The sequence below is a fragment of the Salvelinus sp. IW2-2015 genome, linkage group LG27, assembly GCF_002910315.2.
Source record: "Salvelinus sp. IW2-2015 linkage group LG27, ASM291031v2, whole genome shotgun sequence".
NCBI classification, from domain to species: Eukaryota; Metazoa; Chordata; class Actinopteri; order Salmoniformes; family Salmonidae; genus Salvelinus; species Salvelinus sp. IW2-2015.
This window is the reverse complement of record NC_036867.1, coordinates 30,807,683-30,835,189: the sequence shown is the minus strand read 5'-3', so window position 1 is coordinate 30,835,189 and position 27,507 is coordinate 30,807,683. Positions and strand designations below refer to the sequence as shown.

The 27,507-nt window shown below is 47.1% G+C and overlaps 2 protein-coding genes across 14 annotated transcripts in view; one reads left to right on the top strand and one right to left on the bottom strand.

Annotated features, from left to right (window-relative positions):
* The first annotated feature begins 3,250 nt into the window (after window positions 1-3,250).
* On the top strand, window positions 3,251-13,191 carry LOC111953944 (gap junction alpha-5 protein-like). Of its 7 annotated transcripts, none has more exons than XM_023973426.2 (3): window positions 3,251-3,835; window positions 3,965-4,001; window positions 9,420-13,191. In XM_023973426.2, the coding sequence occupies exon 3, from the start codon at window positions 9,451-9,453 to the stop codon at window positions 10,660-10,662; it is 1,212 nt and encodes a 403-aa protein (XP_023829194.1). In that variant the 5' UTR covers window positions 3,251-3,835; window positions 3,965-4,001; window positions 9,420-9,450; the 3' UTR covers window positions 10,663-13,191. The 7 variants fall into 7 exon arrangements, with proteins under 7 accessions (XP_023829194.1, XP_023829197.1, XP_023829199.1 ...); XM_023973429.3 differs by lacking the exons at window positions 3,251-3,835; window positions 3,965-4,001 and adding exons at window positions 4,134-6,606; window positions 6,712-6,942; XM_023973431.3 differs by lacking the exons at window positions 3,251-3,835; window positions 3,965-4,001 and adding an exon at window positions 4,134-6,585.
* A 1,448-nt stretch (window positions 13,192-14,639) lies between these two features.
* The window catches only part of LOC111953695 (B-cell CLL/lymphoma 9 protein), a 115,885-nt gene continuing 103,017 nt past the window's right edge, over window positions 14,640-27,507 (bottom strand). For 6 of the 7 annotated variants that reach the window (XM_023973125.3, XM_023973124.3, XM_023973129.3 and 3 more), the window contains 6 exons: window positions 26,921-27,031; window positions 26,030-26,192; window positions 20,539-20,632; window positions 17,913-20,205; window positions 17,395-17,643; window positions 14,640-17,096 (listed from right to left, as the gene is read on the bottom strand). In XM_023973125.3, the coding sequence (XP_023828893.1) occupies window positions 15,970-17,096; window positions 17,395-17,643; window positions 17,913-20,205; window positions 20,539-20,632; window positions 26,030-26,192; window positions 26,921-27,031 (4,037 nt within the window). In that variant the 3' untranslated portion in view covers window positions 14,640-15,969. The remainder of the gene's footprint in view (window positions 17,097-17,394; window positions 17,644-17,912; window positions 20,206-20,538; window positions 20,633-26,029; window positions 26,193-26,920; window positions 27,032-27,507) is intronic. The other variant, XM_023973128.3, reaches the window with a different exon arrangement.

The following is a 27,507-nucleotide window of genomic DNA, read 5'->3' as shown; positions in this document are numbered from 1 at the left end:
GGCAATGTGAGAGGTGTCAGGAGTCAGAGAGGTGCTGATGACAAGCGGCTAGAGGCCGTGGTCACGCTTTCACTTAAGTTTACAAACCCGATCAGCCTGAGAGGCGAGGGAGGGACGGGAGGAGGGAGCGGAGGGAGGAGGAGGGGGAGAGGGGGGAGGGGCAGGGAGGGAGGGAGGGAGGGAGGGAGGGAGGGAGGGTAGCGGAGGCGAGGGAGGGAAACTGTGGACACAACAAGTCTGTATAGAGTAGGAGATGAGACAACACACTGTGTAGACTTAGAGACGAGAGAGATAGAAACAGTTGGATAGCGAGACGAGGGACGTCTGAGAGAAAGATTGGAAGAGAGAGAACAGTGGCGAATAGACGAAGACACAGTGGACAGCGTGATGAGAGAGTAGACAGGTAGGTGGCTGTCATAAATGAGGACATGAGAAACCAGTAGTGATAGACGAGATGAGAGTTGATCAGCAGAAGAAGAGAGACGTGGAAGTAGCAGTTAGACGTCTGGGAAGGAGAGAGACAAGTGGGGATAGAGAGTAGGAAAGAGAGAAAATGTGGCATGAGAGATCGGAGAGTAGAAACGCAAATGGAAAGACGAGAGCATGAGAAGAAACTAGTGCGAGATCACGAGAGAGAGATGGGATGAGAGAGAATGACAGGTGGAATTGATTTAGAATCACGATACGACCAGTGAGACCAGGTTAGACCGCTGGGTAATTGCTGGTTTGTCTACTAGCTAGACGGGATACGTTTAGGTGGATTTGAGAGAGAGGAGAGAAGAGAAACAGTGGATAGAGAGAGGAGAGAGAGAACAGTGGAAGAGAGAGAGAGAGAAAAACATGGTGAGATGGAAGAGAGAGAGACAGTGGAAGAGAGAGACAGTGGAAGAGAGAGAAACAGTGGAAGAGAGAGAAACAGTGGAAGAGAGCGAGAGAGAGACAGTGGAAGAGAGAGAGCGAAAGGATAATCACCTAAACCTAATGATTATCACCTAATGCATATCACATAAAGTTTTGGCCGCCAACCGACTTCATCAGAAGAAGGAACCTAGATGTTTCCCATTTGCTTCAACTGGGTCATTCCATTGTCTCATGCTCCTTAACAGAGCTGTGATTGGTCCAACCCAAATCGGGTTGAGTGGCCAACCGAACTAGGACATGAAAAGATTGAGAAACTGTGAACAGCTTCCTGATACAGGCCTATTCATTCAGATTAAAGGGGCAGTTCCCTCCAAAAATCTAACTTAGATGTTTTCAGACTTTAAATGTGTTCTAATGTAGAGATGAATCCATGTCCTATGCCATCGAATGTGTAGATACAGCTACATGTATATGCCTCAAATTCCAAATAAATGGAAAATGATAAGCACATACTAAAATCTGGAAATTATATGGCGCTTATCTTTTCCATTCCACAGATGGCATGGGACCGTGTAACGTCTGCTTCCAACTCACACTCTCAAACACACAGATCCCCTGAACGCAGTTCACGCTCCAGAGCCCAATCACCTGAATTCTGATCAGCTGTTCACACACCTGTATGTCATTTACACACACAATTTAGTTCAGTTCTTTGCACCCCATCATTGTGAGGTATTGTTTGTTTTGTTATACGGTCTAGTCGGAGCCCTGTTTAGTTCTGTATTAGTCCTCCTATGTATCATCGTTTTTGGCTATCCTCACTAGCAATGCCTTTTTGACTATTACCTGCCTGTGCTTTTGCCTGACAGGTTTCCTGTCATCAACCTCTTGCCTGATCTCCTGGATTACGTTGTTAGCCTTTTCCCTGTCTGTACTGTTACCTTTTTGGAGTCCCTGTGTATGACCTTCTGCCTGTCCCTGGAAACCAGCACTCTGGCTTCCATCGTATTCATTACAGACAAATACTTGTCTCAACATAAGACCACTTTTGAAATGTCTGAAAACATCTGACCAACTTTGATTTTGGAATGTACTTCCCCTTTAACATAATTGTCAACATTTAAGCACGAAAACAACAATGTTGTCATTGGAAGTCTAAAGTAACGTAACTTCCCCCAGATTTGTGTAGACACTGGTGCCAGGACCTAGCTCCAGACTAGACAATCACCGAGCAGGAATACTCGTGATACCAAGAAAACTGGCTAAATGTGTGCCCTCTCGGATAGATGTTTTGTCACAAGTCTGAACATCACAAAGCTGTTCTTTCTGATTTGGGGTTGGAGAAGAAGGGGCCGAGCACCAACAGGAGACAAACACTCTCTCTGTGTTGGTTATGATTGAGCTCCTCTGGCCATGCTGATTGGTCTACAATGACTGACATGACAATTGTGAGTCCAACCATGTGCTTGCCTGAAAATTCTCTGTGGTCCTTTGTGAAAGGCACATTTGTTTTTGTAGAAGGAATAATTGTTGTCGAATCATGCCAGAGCTGTAGGCGATCAGTTGAATTTGAACGGTTGGAATACTGCAGCTGCCCATGTCAACGCCAGAATGCAGCCTACAGTCTGATTATTTAAAGATGTGTTCCAAAAGGATTCTTCGGCTGTCCCTATAGGAGAACCCTTTCGGGTTCCAGGTAAAACCCTCTGTGAACAGGGTTCTATTCAACAGCTTACAGGCCATTTCTAAAGTTACCACTGTACACTCTTAGAAAAAAAGGTGCTATCTAGAACCTAAAAGGGTTCTTCGGCTGTCCCCATAGGAGAACCCTTTGAAGAACCCTTTTAGGGTAGAGGGGGGAGAGAAAAAAAGGGTTATCTTATGTGGACCACCGAATAACCCTTTGGAAACCTTTTTTCTAATAGTGTACTTGCTAATAGCCATAAGGCTGTAATGGTATTGCAAACATGCCTTTAAAAGCAATCTGTAAAAACCAGGAAGTCATGGAAAATCAAGTTGTAATTTGGTTACTTGAAAATAGATTGCATGAGCCCCTCTCTTTCGCTCAGTCTGTGTGTGTGTGTGTGTGTGTGTGTGCGTGTGCGGTGCACTCCTGTGTGCGTGTGTGTGGGTCTATGTATGGTTCAGGGAGCAGAGACAAAATGGGAGTTAGTGGCCAATGTAGAATTGCCATTGTGTTCTAATACAATCTGACTTCCCCTCCTGACCTGAGATATTCCTCTCTCTAGAATAGAGAACCAGGCAGGAAAACCGAGGGCATTGTGGGCTGAGAGAGAGAGGAAGGAGGAGGAGAGGAGGAGGAGGAGGAGGAGGAGGAGGAGGAAGGGAGGAGGCTGTGGGAGGGCTGCAGGGTACTGGGTAGGGTAGGAGGACAGGCCACAAGTGATGCCTGGTATTTCTTCCACTGCCCCCATGCTTAAGGCTGCATTTCTGTCCGTGGTCCGTCTGGTAGTCTCCTACATTACAGACAGCTGCTCCTGCTCATCAGCCTTAGGTCTGTGCCCTCATCTACTCCGTCCGTCCTCGAAGTCTGCATCACCAGTCCCTCTACCCTGATCTCTGCCAAGGAATGAAAAAAGAGAAAGAGAGGGAAATAGTAATTATAGTTGACGGAAACGTTGAAGTTGAAAGAGTTTGTTTTATTCCGCTGATCATTGACAGATAGTGGATTTGGTCCCTCAACACATCAAGCCAACTGGTGAGAGACTCATTTTTCTGCCCCAGTGGAGAGAGATAAACAGCTTTCTGTCTGGACTCTAGAAGAGAGACTCAACATTGGGGGACAAACCCAGTCATCTTTAGCCAGGACACTGAAAGAGACTAAGTTTGCTGCTTTACCTTGAGAGACACAACCTTCTGTGTCAAAACAAGACAAGACGAGCAGTTTTCTGTCTAAACAGAGACACACAGCCTAGAAAGAGAGACCAAGACCTCTGGATTTCACCCTCTCAGGGTAATACAGAAACGGAGAGTACGACTGTTGTACTGCAATATTCCTTACCCCTAATATTGAGAGTCCTTCGCTTTTCTTCCCTGTCACCTGAGCACTGAGAAAACCTTTCTGCATTCTCATTTTTAACAGAGAAGGCACCAGCGTGGTCTAAGCAGCTGCATCTCAGGTAGAGTAACTGTCTGTCTGTCTGTCTGTCTGTCTGTCTGTCTGTCTGTCTGTCTGTCTGTCTGTCTGTCTGTCTGTCTGTCTGTCTGTCTGTCTGTCTGTCTGTCTGTCTGTCTGTCTGTCTGTCTGTCTGTCTGTCTGTCTGTCTGTCTGTCTGTCTGTCTGTCTGTCTGTCTGTCTGTCTGTCTGTCTGTCTGTCTGTCTGTCTGTCTGTCTGTCTGTCTGTCTGTCCGTCTGTCTGTCCGTCCCGTCCCGTCCCAGTGGTAGAAAAAGTATCCAATTTTCATACTTGAGTAAAAGTAAAGATACCTTTAGAGAAAATTACTCAAGTAAAAGTGGAAGTCACCCAGTAAAATACTACTTGAGTAAAAGTATTCTGTTTTAAATATACTTAAGTATCAAAAGTAAATGTACTTGCTAAAATATACTTAAGTATCAAAAGTAAAAGTACAAAATATTTTTTATTCCTTATATTAAGCAAACCAGACACATTTACAAATGAAGCATTTGTGTTTAGTGAGTCCGCTAGATCAGAGGAAGTAGGGATGACCAGAGATGTTCTCTTGATAAGTGTGTGAATTGGACCCTTGTCCTGTCCTGCTAAGCATTCAAAATGTAACGACAGCGTTTGAGTGTCACGGAAAATGTACGGAGAAACAAAAATACATTTTTTTAGGAATGTAGTGAACTAAAAGTAAAAATGGTCAAAAATATAAATAGTGAAGTACAGATACCAAAAAAATCTACTTAAGTAGTACTTTCAAGTATTTTTTACTTAAGTACTTTACACCACTGGTGCGTGCATGCATGCGTGGATGTAGATCTGTAGCATCTGCTGTTATGTTGAAGGAGTAAGCATTGTTATGTTAGTACTGAAATATTATCCGACCTGTCAGATGAATTTGAGATCTAAAGTTGACTCTTTAGACCAAGGGATTGCAGCCAACACATATAAAAGCAGTTTTTAGTCAACTACTCTGGCATTGTCTCCAAAGACAAAAACCCTCCTTGTCTTTTAGACTTTTTTGTTTGTGCTGCTGGTGATCATGCCGAAAATAAAACAAACATGACATAGGAAGGAAAAGAGCAGCAAGCCAAACAATATAGAGAGCAGGAGAAAGTCAAAATAGGGAAGCCATTCTTTCTCAGAGCTTGGACTATTGCTATTAATAATGGGTCGACCCTTATCCTGATGTAATCTCTTAATATTACATTGTCCTGTGACCTTGGGGCAAAATATGGCCAAAAGTATTCAATGGGCTTTGAGTGACATGAAAGAATGGTGTTGAAGCTTAAAGGAAAGGACATGATGTCAAACTAATTCTGAGACATCCACAGTTAGATGGTGCTGACGCCTTTGCACACACTATATATACCTTTCTCGTTAACCTTTTGTAGAAGCAGTTGACTTTAGACACTTAAATAAGTCGCTTGATAAATAACGAAGCTTTGAATGATCAGTGGCAATTATTCGGTCGAAGCTAATTCTACAAATTGTTTAAAGACATAGGACTATGCTCTTTGAAATTGGAAAAAAAAATGGTCTTAAGTAGTCTCTTAAAAGTAAGTAAGTAAAAGGGACTGAACGATTCAGGAGGAGTCCAATACCCTCATTGGTCAGACTTCTAAAAGTAAAGTGTGGAATTGCTGATAGACTATAAGGATAGGCTAAAGATGATCCAAATGTCCAAACCCTTTAGTCTATAGCTCCCAGGTGGCAATAACTGGGAGTAAAGGATGTGTGTGTGTCCACCAAGACATAACATAACGAAGTCATGGCTGGTTTACTCTACCGTTACAGTACCTCTACGGAAAGCTATCATTCAGGTACCAGACTTTAGTAAACCCTGCTGGAGAGACGGTTCACCTTTTTGAAGTTGTATCTTGTTTTCTACTTTAAAATGTGAACTATCCCTGATGGGAATATTTTGACTTTGTGACTAACTGGTCTGTATGAGGATTGATTATGTTAATAATCACTTATTTATGAGCAGGGTGGGGAGGTAAAGGCCCCAGTGGACTGTCTCCCCTATTTTTAATTAGTCAGGGGGCTAAGAGTCAAGTCTGCTTAGGAAAGCGTGAGTCAAAATCCTCATGTTGCTGTGACTGACCTAGAGGGACCATACTGTATGTACGCCATGACACCATTATTTGGTTAACACAGACATAAGACAAAAAGCGGAATAAAGGATTGTGTGCCGTGCTTTCCTTATATCACAGAACAGAAAGAACCCCCCTGTCCTCTCCTATCAGGTGTCCCAGAGTGTTTTCAAGGTATTTCCCCCTTCCCTCTCCGTTCAACAGCTGCCCTCAGTGTCACCGGCACAGAAATATAATTACCATAAGGGACATTCCCATTTAAGTCAATGTTCTGTGTAGCCATGAGCGTGACATTGCCGCGGTCTGAGGGGCTTTGTCCATTCTAGTCTTCCTATTTCTATGGACTCCAGACAAGCACCAAGCACCGTAAAGCGAGCATCATTGTTCTCCTTTCCGAGGTAAACAACAGAAGGAGCAGGGCGGAAGGGCAGAGGGAGCACCTTCTTCCTCCCTAAAGTACCCCCAGCTGCCAAGACCCAAGTCAGGTACATTGTCCTGGTGCTGATGTAAGTAAGACGGGGCCTGCAAAGTGCCAACAAGCACTGACGAAAACCATAATAAGCTGGTCTGGGATAATTGTTTTTATTTGATTTCTTTTTAAACACTGACAGCAGGACTGCTTGGCCTGCTTGGTGTGAGAAAAAAAACGATTGAAGGGTTGGTGTTTTTTCTCAAAGCGCAGAGATGAGCTTTTTTGAAACTTGTTTTCTCGCTCGAGTATGGGCGATTTTCTTTGAAGTGCCTTGGCAGTAGGAAATCATATTGTTTGACATCGCTTCCTCGACTGCCTACGGGGAGACAGGATGGCGACCGAGACCCCTCAGACAGAAATGTAAAGGGAGGTGAGTTTCTATGGGAAGTGAGTCAGTCTCAATGACTGTTCTCAAACTGATTTACTAAATAGATGTACATCAGCAGTAAAAACCCAATAAATTCTAGGTTATTTTGCCATGTTTGAATAGCTGTTTCTATACACCAATATGGGCCAGTATTATTTTTATCATGTCTTAAAAAAAACTACTTTCCACTCAGCCATAGTTCCCATAACTTGCCTGAGGTCACTGTCATGTGGCCACTAGAACTTCAAATGTCTTCCCACACAAACTACTGGTCTGCTGTAGATAAAGAAGGGAAGCCCTATTGGTCCACTTTCCCTCTTACTCAGGCACACACACACTTATTTTTTTAACCTTTATTTAACTAGGCAAGTCAGGTAAGAACAAATTCTTATTTTCAATGACAGCCTAGGTTAACTGCCTTGTTCAAGGGCAGAACGACAGATTTTTACCTTGTCTGCTTGGGGATTTGATCTAGCAACCTTTTGGTTCCTGGCCCAACACTCTAACCACTAGGGTACCTACTCCCCATACACACACATGCGTACACACACACGCATACAGTCTAATCAACGCCCTCACTTGAGCTTAAAGAGCACTGATCCTGCAGCTCCATACTTTCCATTGGTCCTGCCCTTCAGTTAGAAGTGAGGGAGAAAGAGAGTGGAAATGCTACAAAGTTACAGTAATACACAGTCTCGTTTAGATAGAAAGACTGAGGATCTATACAGTCTGGAAAATAATACAACCTTCAGTGCCAGATGGATTTTAGTCCACGGAGGGTTTATTGTCTCTGCTGGTAAGACTGAACACAACTTCTTAGCAGTGAACGCAACCTTGACTTGAACCACTTAGTCTGTACAACGGTAATTATCGCACTGGATAGTTTGTCAAACATCACGTTTGTATAGCTGTCTTTTTACATATGCTATTTAGTTTAATGAAGGTTTTCACTGTATGCCTACTGTATGAAACTAAGTATTATGAAACCTTGTTCAATAGACACTAGTTAGTTTATCCTTTGTTTGAGTGTGAGTGGGGGGGGGAGTCTGGAGTACACACTACAGTACAGTGCTGTCTGTGCTCATGGAGCCGATGTGGAATCGCCAGCTAGTGAGCTGTGCGTGCTAGTAGTGTTCAACATAGAAGTCGCTGTTTCATTTGCTCTGCAAGGGCCAAGGCTTTTGTGTCGTGACAGGTAACGCTGCTAGTTCGAGTGCAGATATACAGTATATGCGCAGAGAGAAGACCTGCCAGTAGAGTTCACGCGATGATGAAATGGTAAAGCTCTGGTGTTCATAAACTAGACCAAGATATCTACCAAGAAGAAGACTTTCCTATACTACAAATAATATCGTTATTTACTGTATATTGTCATATGACCATGTGACGTCTGTTATTGGAAAATGCTTTCGAGGGAATGGGTCCTTTGGAAATTTCTTCACTCAGTTCTGAAACGGATGAATTTCCATCAACAGAAACAAAATGCATTGATTTATTAGTTGTCAGATCTTTATTCATTTTTTTTTTCTTTACATCTTACCAGTCACCACTTCCTTATTGATTTTGTTTGTTTTCAATGTGTCAAGAAATATGCACCACCTATCTCTGACCAAAGGAAATGTATATCAGTATGTCTCACTTTCCCAGGCTAAGTAATGCAAAGATAAGCCCTGTGACATGTTTATTTCTGTGTTTTGTTGACTTTGGGCTTCCTTAAAACTGACATCCGATTTCCCAGATTGCTGGGCCAGGCAGGCAGGGCTGTGGGAACATACTTGACCCAAACCAGGCCAGTCTACTGAGCCCACTGTGGTCACACAGGGAGAAAAGTCTATTAATATACCCACTCCACAGCCCCAAACACATCGCCTGGTACAAAAGAGGATAGAATTGTAAAGCACAGCATCACTCAATACAATACAGCACAGCATTGCTCAGTACAGTACAGCACAGCATTGCTCAGTATTGTACAGCAAAGCATTGCTCAGTATGGTACAGCAAAGCATTGCTCAGTATTGTACAGCAAAGCATTGCTCAGTACTGTACAGTAAGGTACTGAGTGACACAGAGCAGCTCAGCATAGCACAGAATACTTTGGTGTAATGAAGAGATACTTGGAAACCAGTCAAATAAAAACACAAGTCAACACTTAATTCACAAGTGATTTAAGTCACAAAGTGTGACAAGCCATGAAACAGAATAATCAAAAGTCCTGAAAAAAGAAACACAAATGAAATATCCCACAGAACAACGACAGCACTTTCATTCAATGCAGAAATGTAATTCATTGATCTCTAAGTGCAGTAGATTGTAGTTAGCGTGGTCCCAGATGTGTTTGTAATGTCTTTCCAACACCTATCGTCAATGGCATACCAGTGACCATCGGAGTTGGAAAGACAACGCAAACAGATCTGGGACCAGGCTAGACGGTAGTTATAGATGGTGACTGACTGTTCCCTGACTGCTCTACTCTCTCCCAGGTCCTTCCAGAGGTGTGGTGTGTGACGGGTGATGGCCGACTGGAGTCTCCTGGGAAACTTCTTGGAAGAGGTGCAGGAACACTCRACGTCTGTGGGCAAGGTGTGGCTCACCATCCTCTTCATCTTTCGTATTCTCGTCTTGGGCACGGCCGCTGAGTCGTCATGGGGCGACGAGCAGGAGGACTTCACCTGCGACACGGAGCAGCCCGGTTGCGAGAACGTTTGTTACGACACGGCCTTCCCCATCGCCCACATYCGCTACTGGGTGCTGCAGATTGTCTTCGTGTCCACACCGTCGCTCATCTACATGGGCCACGCCATGCACACAGTGCGCATGGAGGAGAAACGCCGGCGCAAGGAGCAGGAGGACCAGGGGGGAGGTGACGGGGAGGAAGGAGGGGAAGGAGGAGAGGAGAAGCATTATCTGGAGCACGGGGAAGACAAGGGGGGAGAGTGCGGGAAGGAGGGCAGCGGCATAGGGAGGGTGCGTCTGCGCGGGGCGCTGCTGCAGACTTACGTGTTGAGCATCCTGATCCGGACGCTAATGGAGGTGGTCTTCATCGTGGTGCAGTACATCCTCTACGGGGTCTTCCTCAACGCCCTGTACGTGTGCCACAGTCGGCCCTGTCCCCACCCGGTTAACTGTTACGTCTCGCGGCCCACAGAGAAGAATGTGTTCATCGTGTTCATGCTGGCCGTGTCGGGCGTGTCGCTGTTCCTCAGCGCCGTGGAGCTCTACCACCTGGCCTTTAAGCAGTGTCAGAGGTTTCTGAGGAGTAAACGACAACAGCAACAACAACAGCARCRWCARCTGCTACAAGGACGCACRCCCTCAAGTGCTACGGTCATCRCCGCTGAACCTGACAGCCCACSCCGTCCATCCATGCCCTGCACCCCGCCCCCAGACTTCAGCCAGTGTGTTAGCTCTCCCCCTCACACACACCCCATGCATTCCCAATCCCACCCCCATCCTAGCTGCCCCCCCTTCAACAACCGGCTGGCCCACCAGCAGAACTCAGTCAACATGGCCACTGAGCGCCACCGTGTTGTTCACAATGACCTGGGGACGGAAGACTTCCTGCACATGACCTATGAGGGGCACGCCGACGCGACCAGCGCCTGCACCCCGCCCCCTTCGCTGCTCCAAAACGGCTTCCAAAATGGCTTCCTGAAAGAAAAGAGGCGTCTGAGCAAGACCAGCGGCTCCAGTAGCCGTGTGCGACCTGACGACTTGGCTGTATAGCCCCAATTCCCAACACACACACTGTTCCTGGATCGTTTCAAACACACACTCACACACACAAGACTGGGATGGCTATGGCTCATCTGTTGTGGGGGACTAATTTGAGCACTGCATGGCATGAGTCAACGAAGTCACAAAGTATCACAAGTCATGAAACGGAATACTCGAGCTAATCAGAAGTCCTGAAATATGGATGCTTGAGGAACAATTGACATACACATTGGCACTTAGATATCATTAGTATGGGTCTCAGTCATGGTTTTGAGACATGGATCCACGGGCACAACACAGCTGTAGAGGGGTTAGTGCCTTCATATTTAGCCCTCAGGACTAATCCCCTAATGTGACTGTCTGAGACATCTGTCTGGATGCGTCCTAAATGGCACCCCATTGCCTATATTGAGGCAGGTAGCCTAGTGGTTAGAGTGTTGGGCCAGTTTACAAGGTAAACATCTGTCATTCTGCCCCTGAGCAAGGCACTGTTCCCTGGGCGCTGAAGACGTGGATGTTGATTATGGCAGCCCCTCGCACCTCTCTGATTCAGAGGGGTTGAGTTAAAGGTGGAAGACACATTTCAGTTGAATGCATTCAGTTGTACAACTGACTAGGTATCCCCCTTTACTTTTAACCAGGGCACATATAGCTTCGGTCAAAAGTAGTGCACTATATAGGAGAATAAGGTGCCATTTGTGACAGAGACATTGACTGCTGTCTCTGAGTCTCTCCCTGAGAGGGGCCTTGTGCCAAACCTGAGAATGAGTGGGTCACTGCCACACTATCAGCTCTGTGACACTGACTGGCTGCTGGGGACAGCTAAGTGGGACAGATGACAGCCAGTCTGTCGCTCAGAGAGAGAGAGAGATATGTGAAGGACGGCTGCCTGTCAATGACCCACAAACCCACGCTTAGACAAATGCTCTACGCGTGTAGGCTTGCTCTCTCTCACGCACGCACACATACACACACACTACATTTACTGAGGCACGCAGACACTTTCATCGGCATACAATACAAACACGCAGACACACCATGTGAATCCTAATATTGTAATCCCCTCCGGAAACCACTTCCCATAACCATTGTTACTAACTTTGCAATTGAAAACGCTCGTAATCGAACAACTTCTAGAACAGCTAAGTGCGTCAGATGCTTTGTCGCACTTTTATACACAGAGATCTCTGCTAAACATTGAATCACATAGTGTGATAATGTCTCTGTGAATTCGATAACTTCGGAACAAAGTTGACTACAAAAACAAAGATGCCAATGTGTTTGCAATTGATACAAACAAGCGACGTAGGAAAATATGCTTCAAATGAAAACCGAGATGACTGCATTAAAATATAAATAGTAGGTTGTAGGCCTATTTCAATAATATGTTATAAAATGTTCAAATAATTTAGTTACATTTTGCTCCTGGGCACAACTTTGGTTTTAGAAATGGGGGGACATAATAAATATATTTAATTTTTTTATCCTGTCGGATAAACACTCCAAACAGCCTACCCAACCGCTCGGAGGCGTCCGCATGGTCCTAAAGCACACCGTTGCATCATTTTGTATCATATTCCAATGACATGGGGGGGACAAAAAATGCAATTCCAGAATGTAGGGGGGACATGTCCCCCCATCGCCAGTGAAAATTGCACCCCTGATTTTGCTACTTGTAGGCTACTGTCAGTATTTGTCTCAACATATTCCCTGATGTGTGTTTGCAATGATGTGTGAAATCGGGGATTTAGTGCATTTTCATTGGGTAAGCATTATTCATAATAAGCTGCCTAAATATTTGCAGAAGTAGGTGGGAATATCTCTCTAGGATCTGATCCGTTTTCAGTATTGTGAAATAATTATAATGTTAAGGAAATATTTGAACGGAGAAAGCTGATCCGAGAGCAGCGCTCCCTTTCTTTCGAGTTTATCAGGATCTACACAATGCTCCAACGATGTACTTTGCGACAGTTCTCTCTGCATGGTGTTTTGGCAGACGCATTATACATCGTTATCGGAAAGCCGGGCTGAGACCTTGAACGTGATCTTGCCAAACAAGTGTGTCTTTTGTCAAGGAAAGACCTATTTAGTTTATCACTGTCAGCTCGTGAGTTAGGAAACTGTGAGAAGTAAGCCGGAGAGGAATTCTCTTAATTTTTGGAAAGTCATTCCCTTTCAGAATTATCAAACAGAAGGCCCGATAAATATAAAAAAAATAGGACCTATCTTTTTTACCTGGCAAAGTATGTGGTCGAAAACTGAAAACCTTTTGCACTGGTTTACCAAATCTATGTGTGTAGTGTTTTACAAAATCTCAGATTTATGTTTTGAAATGTTGTCTAGCTCATTTTCAATGCATCTTTGTTTAACGTGAATGATTGTATTGGGGTGGTGTCATTGCAATCACATTTTTGTAAACTTGGCACTTTAGCAAAAAGCAATGTGAAAATATATGTATCTTTAGTGTTCCAAATGTTTTCATGTTTATTTTATGTAAAAGTAGATATTGTCTGCCATTAAAAACACATTTACCCGTGACACATGATAGGAATTTGCAAGCTATGTCTTATCTACTAATATTTTAAGTAGAGCGATTCTATTTTGCACACTGATGACAATAACGTTCACTGTTCTATCTGCACTATATTGTATATTGACTGTGTGTACGGTAAATACCACTGATCCTCTTAGTACTAATTATGACAAAATGTAAAACAAGCACAAACTCAATATATACACCCCATATGTATCATGCACTGTATCTGACTGATATTTTCTAACCTATGAACACACTTCAGAGGTATTGGGTTAGATTTTTTTTTTTACTGGTTTATCAAGCAACAGGGTCAATCATTTGTTGAGTTTCAGTATCAGTTTCCATTTGTCCTGATCTTCTATAACCCCTCTTTATAGCCATATTTAATCTGTGTGTATAAACAAGAGGCATGAACGCCAGGCTTTCACAGCTGCAGGACAAATTTACCATCACTAAAATTAGCCGAGGACGAAGCCCTCTTGACCAGGCTGCTCTCTGGAATGCTGGGTAATTATAGTGTCTTGGTGGACATTCGGAGCCAGAGAAACTTGAGAAATAATTCCCAGCGTTAAAGTTTTGATAATAGGCTAGGGAATTATTCCCAACGTATCTCAGGGCACGGCCTGGATGGGAACCAAAGATAATTCCCTGGGGGTTGGTTAATTTACATACATACTCATTGTATGAGCAACATTCGGAAATAGTCACTACCTGTGCTTGAATTCACAAAGCATCTGAGTAGAAGTGCCGATCTAGGATCAGTTTAGCCTTTTAAGTTATAATGAAGAGGGGGGACCTGATCCTAGCTTAGTTCTCCCACTCTGAGATGCTAATACGGGCCCCGATTGTATGGTTATCATTTTGGCCTGATACACTTCAAGAATTATTTCAAGATTACACAGGAGTAAAACAATTTGCCAACACCAGTCTGTCGGATATTGCTGCCAGTTCCGAACTTCAATAACAAGAAAAGGTTTAATGCACTAGGCTCTATTAAGTAGAGCAGTAGTTCAACCAGGTACCCCTGGGGGATACTTTACCTATCCACAGGGAATACTTGAAGAGACTCAAAAGACCATAGGCTTACTGGTGAAATGCAAACGAGGGGGTACTTCAGGGAGCAAAATGAACTTGGTGGTACAGTAACCGAAAAAGTTAGAGAACCACTCGAGTAGAGTACCACAAAAGGATAGTTGTTGGCATGGGCCCTGGAACTCTAAGAATGGGATGTAAGCGCCGCTGACCAGTGTTTCTCCACTAGGTGGCGACATTGCTCTATACAGTGTGAGATCCATTGCAACCGAAACAAAGGATTCTTCCATATTGTTTTGATGGAAAATAACATTCATCATATGTAGATTACTCCTCCAAAAGGTACGATTGACTAGTGCCATGGGAATTCTGTTGCGCTAGGGGGAAATAGTATACAACACATCACAGGCCACCTGTATACCAAACAATATATTTTATTTGTCTTCCAACACCAYAGCCCTGTACCAAATTCAATGGAGTCACATGACAATGTGTTAACACAGGAGAGGCAGGGACACAGATACAACCTATTAGCTCATTTTCTGTTTCGCTTTTTTGTTGTCATTTTATTTTTATTTTTTTTAATTCTGCAAAATTCCATGGTCACCACCGTTCCAAGTAATCCAGACATGGTTAAGGCTACTTCTTCACTCTCCTCTCTGTACTCCTAGCCTGGCAAGGTGAGAGCAGAGGCGTTGCTTGCTGCTGTGTCCGTTTGTCCGTTAGGGCTAAGAGGGGTTTGAGGTGTGACAGACATCACCCCCCCTAACCCACAACCCCATATCCAATTCTAAACCAGGCCTCATCAGCGTATGCCCCAGAATCACCCCTCCTACCGAGTGTTTTTTGACAATAAAAACAGGAGAGTAAAAAAAAAAAAACATTCTTTACAGTTAAATCATGTTTGTGCTTTTTTAATAATACCATTATCTGTATGAGGTCATCGTTTGGCATATTATACAGAGTAACAAAGGAAAATGCAGTTTTTAAAATACTTTGACCCCCCTACATGGTAAACAGCATTTCGGAGTGGGAGTTGCCCCCTCTCCATACCCCCACCCTCCTTTACAAAAGAAGATGGGAAAACAAACTAGAAGTCACTATTAAAATCCCTTTAACAACACAAATACAGTACACAAATACAAATAGCATTGAATCTCTGGAGGATAGTGATGAGATGAGATGTAAACATACAGCCAAAAATGGTGCAACTCAAGACAACAACAAAAAAAACGGTGACCTTTTCGTCTTTTCATTCAGTTCCTTGTTTTTAATCCTTTATTGTTCTTTACATTTCGTCGTTTAGCTGTTCTTATAACAGTACAACTACGGACCTCTGGTCCCGGGTCATCCCTTGAGTTTTTATGAAGAGGCCCATTTCCTATCCGTCCGTAGAACACTGGAGCTTAGACTCGTCCCGTACATTCTACGTTTTCCCAAACAGAGAAAGCTCAGTCCCCTCTGAAATGGTGTACATCCACTCTCCCCTCCATGGAACACGATGCAGTTGCTCCACCACACCCGACAGACTGCTAAACCAGCTCAAAAGTGTCTCGGGATGTGTGTGTTGTGTGTGTGTGTGTGTGTATGTGCCAGAGTGAAAGTATGTGTCCCCAGTCCACACAACAACCGCCTAAGAGAGCACAAGTCTCATGTGTATTCCTTTGTTGGCGCAGGTTCTAGACTCCAGGTTCTAGACTCCTGCGGATTCCGAGTCAGGTCTTTAGTTTCTACTTGGCTGTAGCAGCTCAGAACATGAGGTTCCCGGGGTTTCCGGGACCAGGGTTGAAGCCCATGTCCCCTGCCATGCCGCGAGGCCTCATCTGAGGCGGCATCATCATAGTCTGCTGGGGGCCACCCATGCCGTGGAGTGACATCATCATGTTGGGCGAGCCCACGGGGCCCGGGTGATTGTACATGAGCCCCCCCCTCTCTTTAACCTGCATCATCCCATGCCCAGGTCCTCCCATCATGCCCGGCTGCTGTCCCGGCGACAACATCCGGTGCTGGGGTCCCATCATGCCCTGGGGCATGAAACCGGGGTGGCCCGGGTGTAGCTGCCGCATGGGATTGTGGCCAGGGTTACCCATTGGCATGTCTTGGGGCCCCCCCATGTGGCCGGGGCCCGGCGGACCTCCCATCCCCTGCATGGGCATCCCCATCCTGGGGTTCCCCTCCACCATCATCCCCTGCATCTGGGGAGGGAATCCCTGGGGGCCGGAGGGGTGAGGAGGTTTCCCCCCCGGGCCGTCGCCACCGCGGGGGAAGTAGGACAAAGTCTGGCTGGGCTTTTCCGATGGGATAATCCGGGAGAGGTCAAACTCCGGCATTCCGGTGGCTCCCGTTCGCATGACCTCGTGGAGGTCGTTATCATTGTTGAACATGTTGAAGTCCTGGCCTCCTCCGGGAGTGTTGGGTTTACACATGCCGCCCGGATCCCCGCCAGGGCCCATGTTGCCCATTCGGCCCATGGGGCCCCCCTCCACCTGGAAGCCCATGCCGTGGGGGAAACCACCCTGGGGCCCGGGGCCATTGTGGGGGAAAGGGACCTGCTGAGGAGGAGAGTGACCGGGGGGGAATCCCTGGCCTCGGTGGGGGAAGCCCATACGGCCCTGAGGTATCATCTGAGGGTTGCCCATCCCTGGGTCCTGCCCGCCGGGCATCATCATGCCGTGGGGCCCCATCATACCCGGCCCCATGGGCCCCTGGTGGGGCCCCCCCATTGGGTTGGGCGAGGGCATCTGGTTAGGCATGCCGTGGGAGAGGGGCTGGGAGCCCATGGTGTTCATGCCCATGGGGCTGAGAGCTGGCATGGGGCCTTGTGACGTGGGAGCCATCATGCGGTTGTGGCCCGGGTGGTGGTTCATTCCCATACCTATAGGAGGCAGCAGAGAGACAGACAGGGTGAGATCACTACATTCAAACCATAAAACAAAGAGCAAAAACATAAAATGGTTGGCATACGCTTACGCCTCAGTATAGTGAAAGTTCTAGGCTCCAGGGGTGTGTGTAAAAGGCAATTGCAAAGGTGCAAATTTGGATACAGATATGTATAAGTATTTATGATTTGTGATGCGTTAACGGAAAATGGCCTGGTCTAAACAGCTACCGCTCTGGTACAGCTGTGTGTGTGTGAGTGTGCGCAAAATATAACAGCATGTTGGAGCTCTTACCAGACATGTTCATGGGCGGCAGGTTCGGCGAGCGGGCCGGTGGCGAGTCGTCGTCCGAGCTCGCCACCGTTTTGATGGCGTCGTGGTAGAGGGGCGTGGAAGTGGGCATGGCGAACTTGGACATGCGTGACATCATAATGGACAGGGGGTTCTGAGATATCGTGGGCTCAGGGGGCAGGGCGTAGGGGCTGCCAGACGGAAGACTGGAAGCACTACTGGAAGGGGGTGCTGTGGGGGGACCATTCCCACCTGAAGGGGAGGGGAAGAGGAGGACGAGAAGGGGAGAGAGAAAAGGGAGAGGAAGCGAAGAGGGGAGAGAGAGGAGAGATTAGTTACATAAATATCCACTGTATCTTCTTATGCAGAGAACACATTGGGCTGAATCCTAATTAAACGCAAGCTTTCACACATTGCCTGAGTCAAGTGCACAGACCTCAAGTCAAGATTCAGTCCATAAAGCACAATCTACTGAACTGAATTGATGGAAGGTTAACAGAGGAGAAACTTCTGGGACTCACCTTGCTCCACATTGCCCATCATGTTGGGTGAGTTCATGCTGAGCGGAGGCTGCTTGTTGTTCTGGGGGATGCCTGGGCTCTGCATGGGGGGCTTGGGGGACGATGTCCACCCTGGGGAGGGTGCCGGAAGCGAGGGAGACTTCATGTGGACGGGAGAGGCTCCGGCCGAACCCATCATGGGGGGAGACTTGATGGAGGCGGCCGCCGCGGCTGCAGCCACTGCCGCCGCCGAAGGACCCTGGAGCATGCCGGCCAGCTGGGAGGGCGTCTGGGGGGACTTGAGGTTCCCAGAGGGCGAGCCCAGCATGGGGGACTGGACCTGCCTCAGCGTAGGGGACTTGAGGGGGTTGATGTTGGGTGAGTTAGCCTGGCCGCCCTGGATGTCCTGRGGACCCTTGCGGCCCCCCATGTTCCTCTGGTTGGGAGGCGGGCCCGAGTTGGGGGGCATATGGCTGAGGCGACCGTTGCCGCCGTGGTTAGGTCCTCGCTGGTCAGGGCCGAAGGGGGGTTCACCTCTGGGGCACCTAGGGTTCCCAGGCCCGTGTGACCCCATGCCTGGGAAGTGGCGGTTGGGGCCCATGTTGAAGTCCCCTGGGTGGTGCCCCTGGTCAGGGAAGGGAGGCCCCTGCATCATCTTCTGAGGGCCCATGTTCTCTGGCATGGAGCCTCCTCTCATCTTCATCATCTCCTCGGGGCTCAAGTTCATGGGAGGCTCCCCCCTCATCTTAGCCTGCATCATCTGGGGATTGGGCCCCATGTTCATGTTCCCGGGGCCCATGCTGAACTCAGGGCCCATGTCCCTACCCAGGCCCTTAACAAACTCCATCCTGGAGGATGGACTCATGGGGCCAACGTCGCCAGGCATTCTGGGAAACATCATGCCTCCTCCGTTAGGGCCATTGCCGGGGCCATCCATTGGCCCCCGGGGGCCGTTGCCCCCCATCATCCTGTTCATCTCCATGATCATGCCCGGGGGCAGCCCCATGCCCTGCTTGTCACCCCCCATGCCCTGCTGGAACATGGCCTCCTGCACCGCCTGTGGGTTGGGGAACCTCTCCACCCGACCCCCTGGCCCTACAAACKGCCCCTGTCCRGGCRGGAAGCCCCTGCCGTCGCCCATGTTGGGTCCCAYGTCGTCGGGCCAAYTCATTCCAGGCCGGGGCCCCCTGGGGTTGGGGCCRCCCTCCATACCCGGGTTCATCATGCCAGGAGGGAAGCCGCCGGGCATCCTCTGCATGTGGGGRTGCATGGGGCCCCGGGGGCCCATGCTCATCTGCTCTGGGAAGTGCTCGGGGCCCCACATCTCCCCAGCYGAATTGATCTGGTAGGGAGGCGGGGGCCCGCGCATCATGGGGCCCCGGGGGCCTTGTTGGTGCATCATCATGTCGCCCATGGGCCCCCGGTGCTGCATCTGCTCCTGCTTCCTTTTCTTCTCCTCGTAGAACTCCTGCTGCAGTTTCAGCCATGCCATCTGCTCCGGGTTCATCCCTGTGTGATCCCCGTGCTCACCGCCGGGCCCTCCGTGAGARTTCATAGGCGGYCCAGGAGGCRGRGGCCCCAGCTCGTCCGGGGAGAAKGRCATGTCTCTGAGGCCTCCGGGCCCAAAYGGAGKGCCATCGGGCCGGGGCCCCMCAGGGCCTCCAGGCTTCCCCAGGCTCTGGGACTGGGCCATCATGGCCTGRAGGGGGCCMTGCTCCMCWGGCTTCTTGGGCMCCCCCTCCATCATGCCGRGGTTGGGCCCRGGRGGCCCGCCYRGGTKGCCCTGCCCCATGGCTACCATGTCTTTGAGGGATAACTCCTTGTCATCGGGGAAGAGCATGCGCTGGATGTCCCGTAGCGTCTGCAGGGAGCGTTCGCGGTGCTCCAGCTGCTCCTGGGACAGGCCCTCAGAGTTGTCCCCCATGCTGGACATCAGCTCGTGTGCCAGCTGCTGCTGCTGGGCCGTGAGTTTGGCGTCGGCACCATTGGGAAGGTCCAGCGAGGGGAAGCCCTGTTGGGATGCTCCAGAGGGGGTCTGGTGGCCGGGCGGCCCTCCAGGGTTGCTGTTAGGGTCGTGGGGGGTGCTGTTCTGGGGGCTTCCGCTCTTAGAGTCCATGCCCCCTGAGGCGGCCCCGTCCTGGGGGAAGCTCCCAGGCTTGGCCCCCTGAGGCTGGGCTTCTGCTGGCTGCTGTTGGCCTGGTGGAGGTGCTTTGGAGGCCTGCTGGTGGTTCTGGTCAGAAGGGTGAGATGATTGCTGCTGGGGGGCTCCGCCCAGCTGCTTGGAGTCACCCCGAGGGGGTCCCATCTGATTATTCTACAACACAGGGTGAGGGTGAGCGAGGGGTTGGTTGGGTTACCAAAAATTCCCACTCACTGACACATTAAGAGACACTTATCAAAAGCATCCCAGGGTGCATAATTAACATAGCTTTAAAAAAAAAAAAAAAATACACAATTATTTTGAGTTGGACAAATATAACATTGTCCAAATCATGCTTAAAGTTTTAACATTGTTATATAACATTATATTACCAGACCAACAAGAGGCACAATGCAAATGGTCTGCTAATGGCAAAATGACAGGTTTGTATGATACCCCAAATGGTATGATAAATAATAGGTTTGTATTGAAGTGGGTTTGTCTTACCACAGGTAGGTGGGGCTTGTTGCCCTTGGAGATGTTGTTCATGTGGAAGGCAATGATGTTGTCCGAGTGGCCTGTGAAGACCGCATCGGCCGCCCTGCAGACAGTAGGAGCACACTTATGAGTAGGTGCGCGCCAATGCGTTTCAAACAGGCAACGGGTAGAAAAGTCCCATTTCAAAAATCAGGTTAATAATTTAATAATTGAAGCCTATCATCGAAGCCATATATTGAGCACAATTGCCACAGCAGACATTAAAAAAGGTCCAATGTAGATGTTTTTTTATGTTTTTTATTTCTGGGTAACAATTTGGTATCTTACTGTGAACGTTTTCAATTAAAAATGGTCAAAAATAAACAAAAATAACTTCTTAGCAAGGGCAATATCTCAAGCAAGAATTGAGATATTGTGGTCTGAGTGGGGAGGGGAAAACTGTAACTCTGTATAACTCCTATTGTTCTAGTAACTAATTTACTGCATGGTGACATCACGGGCCTTTAAATACAAATGCTTAGTAGTGTGGGCTCAATAGCATCTCATTAGTGTGCACGATCTTGAGAATCTGACAAAAGTCCCTCTACTTCTATTTGAGGTGAAAATGATGAATCAGACACCTTATCGATAGCAACAGCTCATGGTCCTCCTGGAATCAGATGTTTTTTTGACTCAATGGAGGAACGTAGTCAAAGAAATGCTGAATGTCTTGCTCGAGCTGTGTATGCAATGGTTCACCTCTGATGCTCACAGGCAGCGTGTTGGAAGGGATTTATGAATGTTCCTCACCTAGCATACACCCCTCCAACCAGACATGCTTTATCTACTCATTTGCTGAATGCAGAGTTCAACAGAGTTCAAGTGAAGGTCAAACAAATCATAGAGAAAGCAGACTATTGCAATCATCTCTGATGGGTGGTCGAATGTTCGTGGGCAAGAAGTAATTAACTACATCTCCACCCCTCAACCAGTATTTTACAAGAGCACAGACACACCGGTCTCTACATTGCAGGTGAGCTGAAGGGAGTCATCAATGACCTTGGACCACAGAAGGTATTTGCACTGGTGACAGACAATGCTGCTTGGTCTAAAGTGGAGGAGTCCTACCCTCACATCACACCCATTGGCTGTGCTGCTCATGCATTGAATCTGCTCCTCAAGGACATCATGGCACTGAAAACAATGGATACACTCTACAAGAGAGCCAAGGAAATGGTTAGGTATRTGAAGRGTCATCAAGKTATAGCAGCAATCTACCTCACCAAGCAAAGTGAGAAGAATAAGAGCACCACATTGAASYTGCCCAGCAACACYYGTTGGGCTGGTGTTGTCATCATGTTTGACAGTCTCCTGGAGGGGAAGGAGTCTCTCCAAGAAATGGCCATATCACAGTCTGCCGATATGGACAGCCCCATCAAGAGGATCCTCCTGGATGATGTATTTTGGGAGAGAGTGGTAAGCAACCTGAAACTCCTGAAACCTATAGCAGTACCCATTGCACGGATTGAGGGAGACAATGCCCTCCTGTCTGATGTTCAGACTCTGCTTGCAGATCTAAGAGAAGAAATCCGTACTGCTCTGCCCACTTCACTGTTGCTCCAAGCAGAGGAAACTGCAGTTCTGAAATCCATTAAAAAGCATGAAGACTTCTGCCTGAAGCCCATACGCCGCAGCGTATGTTGGACCCCAAGTGTGCTGGCAAGAGCATCCTGTCTGGTACAGAGATCAACAAGGCCTATGGTGTCATCACTACTGTGTTTCGCCACCTTGGCCTGGATGAGGGCAAGGTTCTTGGCAGTCTGGCAAAGTACACTTCCAAGCAAGGGCTTTGGGATGGAGATGCAATATGGCAATCGTGCCAACATATCTCGTCAGCCACCTGGTGGAAGGGACTTTGTGGATCTGAGCATCTTTCTCCTGTTGCCTCCATCACCCTCCAAATCCCACCAACATCAGCCGCCTCAGAGCGCAACTGGTCCTTGTTTGGGAACACACACACCAAATTACGCAACAGGCTGACCAATACAAGGGTTAAAAAAATGTGTGGCCATCCGGGGAAATTTGAGGCTTTGTGAGCCTGACAACGAGCCATCCTCAACAAGGTTGGAAAGTGACAGTGAAGATGAGGCCTCAGTCTGATGTTCAAGAGGTGAACATTGAGGAGGTCCAGGGAGAAGACAAGCTTGAGAGAAAGACAACCAAAACTTTAGTTTCTAGACTATCATTTTACAGATGTATGTTGAAAACGTTTTTGGGAGATGCGATGGCTCATTGGGGATCATTCAATACACCCTTTCTTGTGTTGTTCAGTGAAATCATCCCATGTGAAGAGTCAACTCATTTAATTAAAGTTCATTTCGCAACTAAATGTGGTTGTTTTTTTTCTATTGGAAGGATTTCATAATTTGCAATTATGTCTACTTATGATAAGGTAAAAGGTTTGTTTCTGTCTCTATATGATATGGTAAATATATCCAATGCAAAAAAACATCTACATTTTAAATGGTATTAATATTAATTTGCATACATTTCCCATATATTCCTGTTAATTCCCATATATTCCCACGGGAAGTTTCCACATCGGAATATTCCCCAAAATGTGCAACACTACAGTCGTGGCCAAAAGTTTTGAGAATGACACAAATATGAATTTTCACAACGTTTGCTGCTCCAGTGTCTTTAGATATTTTTGTCAGATGTTACTATGGAATACTGAAGTATAATTACAAGCATTTCATAAGTGTCAAAGGCTTTTATTGACAATTACATGAAGTTGATGCAAAGAGTAAATATTTGCAGTGTTGACGCTTCTATTTCAAGACCTCTGCAATCCACCCTGGCATGCTGTCAATTAACTTCTGGGCCACATCCTGACTGATGGCAGCCCATTCTTGCATAATCAATGCTTGGAGTTTGTCAGAATTTGTGGGATTTTGTTTGTCCACCCGCCTCTTGAGGATTGACCACAAGTTCTTCAATGGGATTAAGGTCTGGGGAGGTTCCTGGCCATGGACTCAAAATATCGATGTTTTGTTCCCCGAGCCACTTAGTTATCACTTTTGCCTTATGGCAAGGTGCTCCATCATGCTGGAAAAGGCATTGTTCATCACCAAACTGTTCCTGGATGGTTGGGAGAAGTTGCTCTCGGAGGATGTGTTTGTACCATTCTTTATTCATGGCTGTGTTCTTAGGCAAAATTGTGAGTGAGCCCACTCCATTGGCTGAGAAGCAACCCCACACATGAATGGTCTCAGGATGCTTTACTGTTGGCATGACACAGGACTGATGGTAGCGCTCACCTTGTCTTCTCCAGACAAGCTTTATTCCGGATGCCCCAAACAATCGGAAAGGGGATTCATCAGAGAAAATGACTTTACCCCAGTCCTCAGCAGTCCAATCCCTGTACCTTTTGCAGAATATCAGTCTGCCCCTGATGTTTTTCCTGGAGAGAAGTGGCTTCTTTGCTGCCCTTCTTGACACCAGGCCATCCTCCAAAAGTCTTCGCCTCACTGTGCGTGCAGATGCACTCACACCTGCCTGCTGCCATTCCTGAGCAAGCGCTGTACTGGTGGTGCCCGGATCCCGCAGCTGAATCAACTTTAGGAGACGGTCCTGGCGCTTGCTGGACTTACTTATGCGCCCTGTAGCCTTCTTCACAACAATTTAACCGCTCTCCTTGAAGTTCTTGATGATCCGATAAATGGTTAGTTTAGGTGCAATCTTACTGGCAGCAATATTGCCTGTGAAGCCCTTTTTGTGAAAAGCAATGACGGCACGTGTTTCCTTGCAGGTAAACATATTTGACAGAGGAAGAACAATGATTCCAAGCACCACCCTCCTTTTGAAGCTTCCAGTCTGTTATTCGAACTCAATCAGCATGACAGAGTGATCTCCAGCCTTGTCCTCATAAACTCACACCTGTGTTAACGAGAGAATCACTGACATGATGTCAGCTGGTCCTTTTATGACAGGGCTGAAATGCAGTCGTAATGTTTTGGGGGGATTCAGTTCCTTTGCAATTAATTGCAATTCATCTGATCACTCTTCATAACATTCTGGAGTTTATTTTTTATTTTTTTAACCTTTATTTAACTAGGCAAGTCAGTTAAGAACAAATTCTTATTTTCAATGACGGCCTAGGAACAGTGGGTTAACTGCCGACAGATTTGTACCTTGTCAGCTCAGGGATTTGAACTTGCAACCTTTCGGTTACTAGTCCAACGCTCTAACCACTAGGCACCCTGTCGCCCCATGCAAATAGCCATCATATAAACTGAGGCAGCAGACTTTGTGAAATTATATATTTGTGTCATTCTCAAAACTTTTGGCCACAACTGTACTTCTGACTAATCAGATCAGATCAGCTCATTTGCCAATAATTGGGCAAGACATCTGAATTGGGATGCCTGTGTAAATACAGCCAATGTGTTCTGGGAGGGAGTTCAAGCAACTATAAAACCAGTAATAGCCAGCTGAACTACACAGGTGAACTAAACAGTTGAAAGCTCCATGGTTAGGGACACAAGTGGCAGGGCTGGAATTGCCTCTTGTTATCTATCACCAATCTATCAAATGTATTTATAAAGCCTTTTTTACATCAGGAGATGTCACAAAGTACTTATACAGAAACCCAGCCTAAAACCCCGAAGAGCAAGCAATGCAGATGTAGAAGCACAGTGGCTAGGAAAAACTCCCTAGAAAGGCAGGAACTTAGGAAGAAACCTAGAGAGGAACCAGGCTCTGAGGGGTGGCCAGTCCTCATCTGGCTATGCCGGGTGGAGAACATAAGAGTACATGGACATTAAGGCCATATCGTTCTTCGATACGTTCATAGATGACCAGCCGGGTTAAATAATAATCACAGTGGTTCTAGAGGGTACAACAGGTCTGCACCTCAGGAGTAAATGTCAGTGGGCTTTTCATAGCCGAGCATACAGAGGTCGAGACAGGCAGAACACACCGATCAGGGGGTTGGCTGGGCTACTCAGGGCAGACAAGGGTTGGGGGGGGGAAGAGAGAGAGAGAGACCTTGTTGTCATCCCCTGTCAATCAAATGAGAACACCCCACTAGGGGACAGGCCAGAGTTTGGGTGACCCTCTGTCATTACTCACAGCCAGTCTGTCAGTGACTGGCAGAACACACTGAAAAGGTGGCTGGCTAGGCTACTCAGGGCAGACAAGGGTGTGTGGGGGGTAAAGGGTGTGTGAGGAGGAGATGGTAGTGCACGGGTCAGAGACATGGAACTGGCTAGATCTCTCTGAAGCGTCAGGAGGGAAGGGGACAACACCCCACACTAGTCTCCACCCTTCTCCAGAAGTGTGAACTTGCACCCTCCTTGTCAGATTTAAAAGCATCGGATTGGTCAAAGAAGCATTGGCCTGAGGGAGTTTCCGCCATTGTTAAATCCGGAGAGAGAGTTCAGTGTGTGGTATACTTTAATGTACAGATCATGAATAATGACCAATCAACCATACAAACAAACAGCCAGAGCTAGCTTACTTGTTGGCCATCTCTGTTGTGAAGACGTACACGACCTTTGACCCGGGCTTGGGACCGCTGCCGCCCAGCTCCATGCTCTGCCCTCCAACGGCATTGTGGGTCGACGTGGCCGAGCTGAGCGCGTTGTTGGAGTCCAGAGGCTTCATCTCTATCGAATTGCAGTCTGGAGAGAGAAACAGAGAGTAGAGGTGAGAATGAGAGAACACTATGGACCAGACCATGATGTTCATAACCAATGGTGTTGTTTCAGGTTGTCTCCATTGTGCATCTCAAAATATCGCTATATGTGGTTCCTGAGACGCTAAAACACTTCTCCGGGGGCGTTCTGAGATCAGATATAATCTGAATACAACCTGGAACTATTCAGAGGAGATATACAGTATCAAGCATCTCAGAGTAGGATTGCTGATCTAGGATCAGTTCATCCCTATCCATGTAATCTTATTCACTGTGATCTAAAAAGCAAAACTGCTCCTAGATCAGCACTCCAAGACGCTTGACACATACGACCCCAGGCCATTAGGCCTGTGTAATCTTCTCAGCGTTATTTAGGAGGACCACGGGGAGCACTCACAGCAAATCACGCTTCTGTTCCTTCCCAACCCCAGTTCACTCATCTAGTCCCAGATCTGTTTGGCTGCATTTACACAGGCAGCCCAATTCTGATATTTTTTCCACTAATTGGTCTTTTGACCAATCACATCAGATCTTCTCACATATTTTTTCCAGAGCTGATCCGATTGGTCAAATGATCAATTCGTGAAAAAGAGGTCTGAATTGGGATGCCTGTGTAAACGCTGCCAGAGTACCGTTTGTGGCAGTGACCATAGGAGTTGGTAAGACTGTACAAACAGATCTGGGACCAGTTGACCAGGTAGCTACAGTACTTACTAAAGAACCCTGGGTCTTCCTCGTCACTCTCGCCCCCAGAGCACCAGTCCGCTCCACTGTAGGGCTGCCGCCGCTCAGCTACACACAGCCTCTTGGCTCGGCTGCCCAGCTCTACACCAGAGAGAGAGATGAAGGAGCTAAGTCTGGCTAGTGTCAATCAAGCACACCTATAAAAGCTGTACTTATTACAACTTACTGATTTTGTCATGCACAAGTGAATTGAACAACACATTTAGGCCTAGCTGGTGTTCCAGGGTTTACAATAATGTGATGCAGCATTCGTAGCCTGGTTCCAGAACTGTTTGTGCTGTCTTGCTAAATCCGTGGGACAATGACGATACGAGTTGGCTATACAACACAAACAGACCTGGGGCCAGGCTAGGCGACAGCATTAACACTTTACGACCAAATAACGTGTTGCTTATTCACTAGTTCAGATCAATGCTCAGTGGGCCAATGAGTGGAGGGAGACGAGCTGCCAGTGAGGCATGCGGGGTAAAGTGGGCGGTCCAGATTGATCTTAGAGAGAGCGAGAGAGAGGGGGTGAATGTAAATTATTTAGCCCGGTGTCTTTTAAAAACAGACAA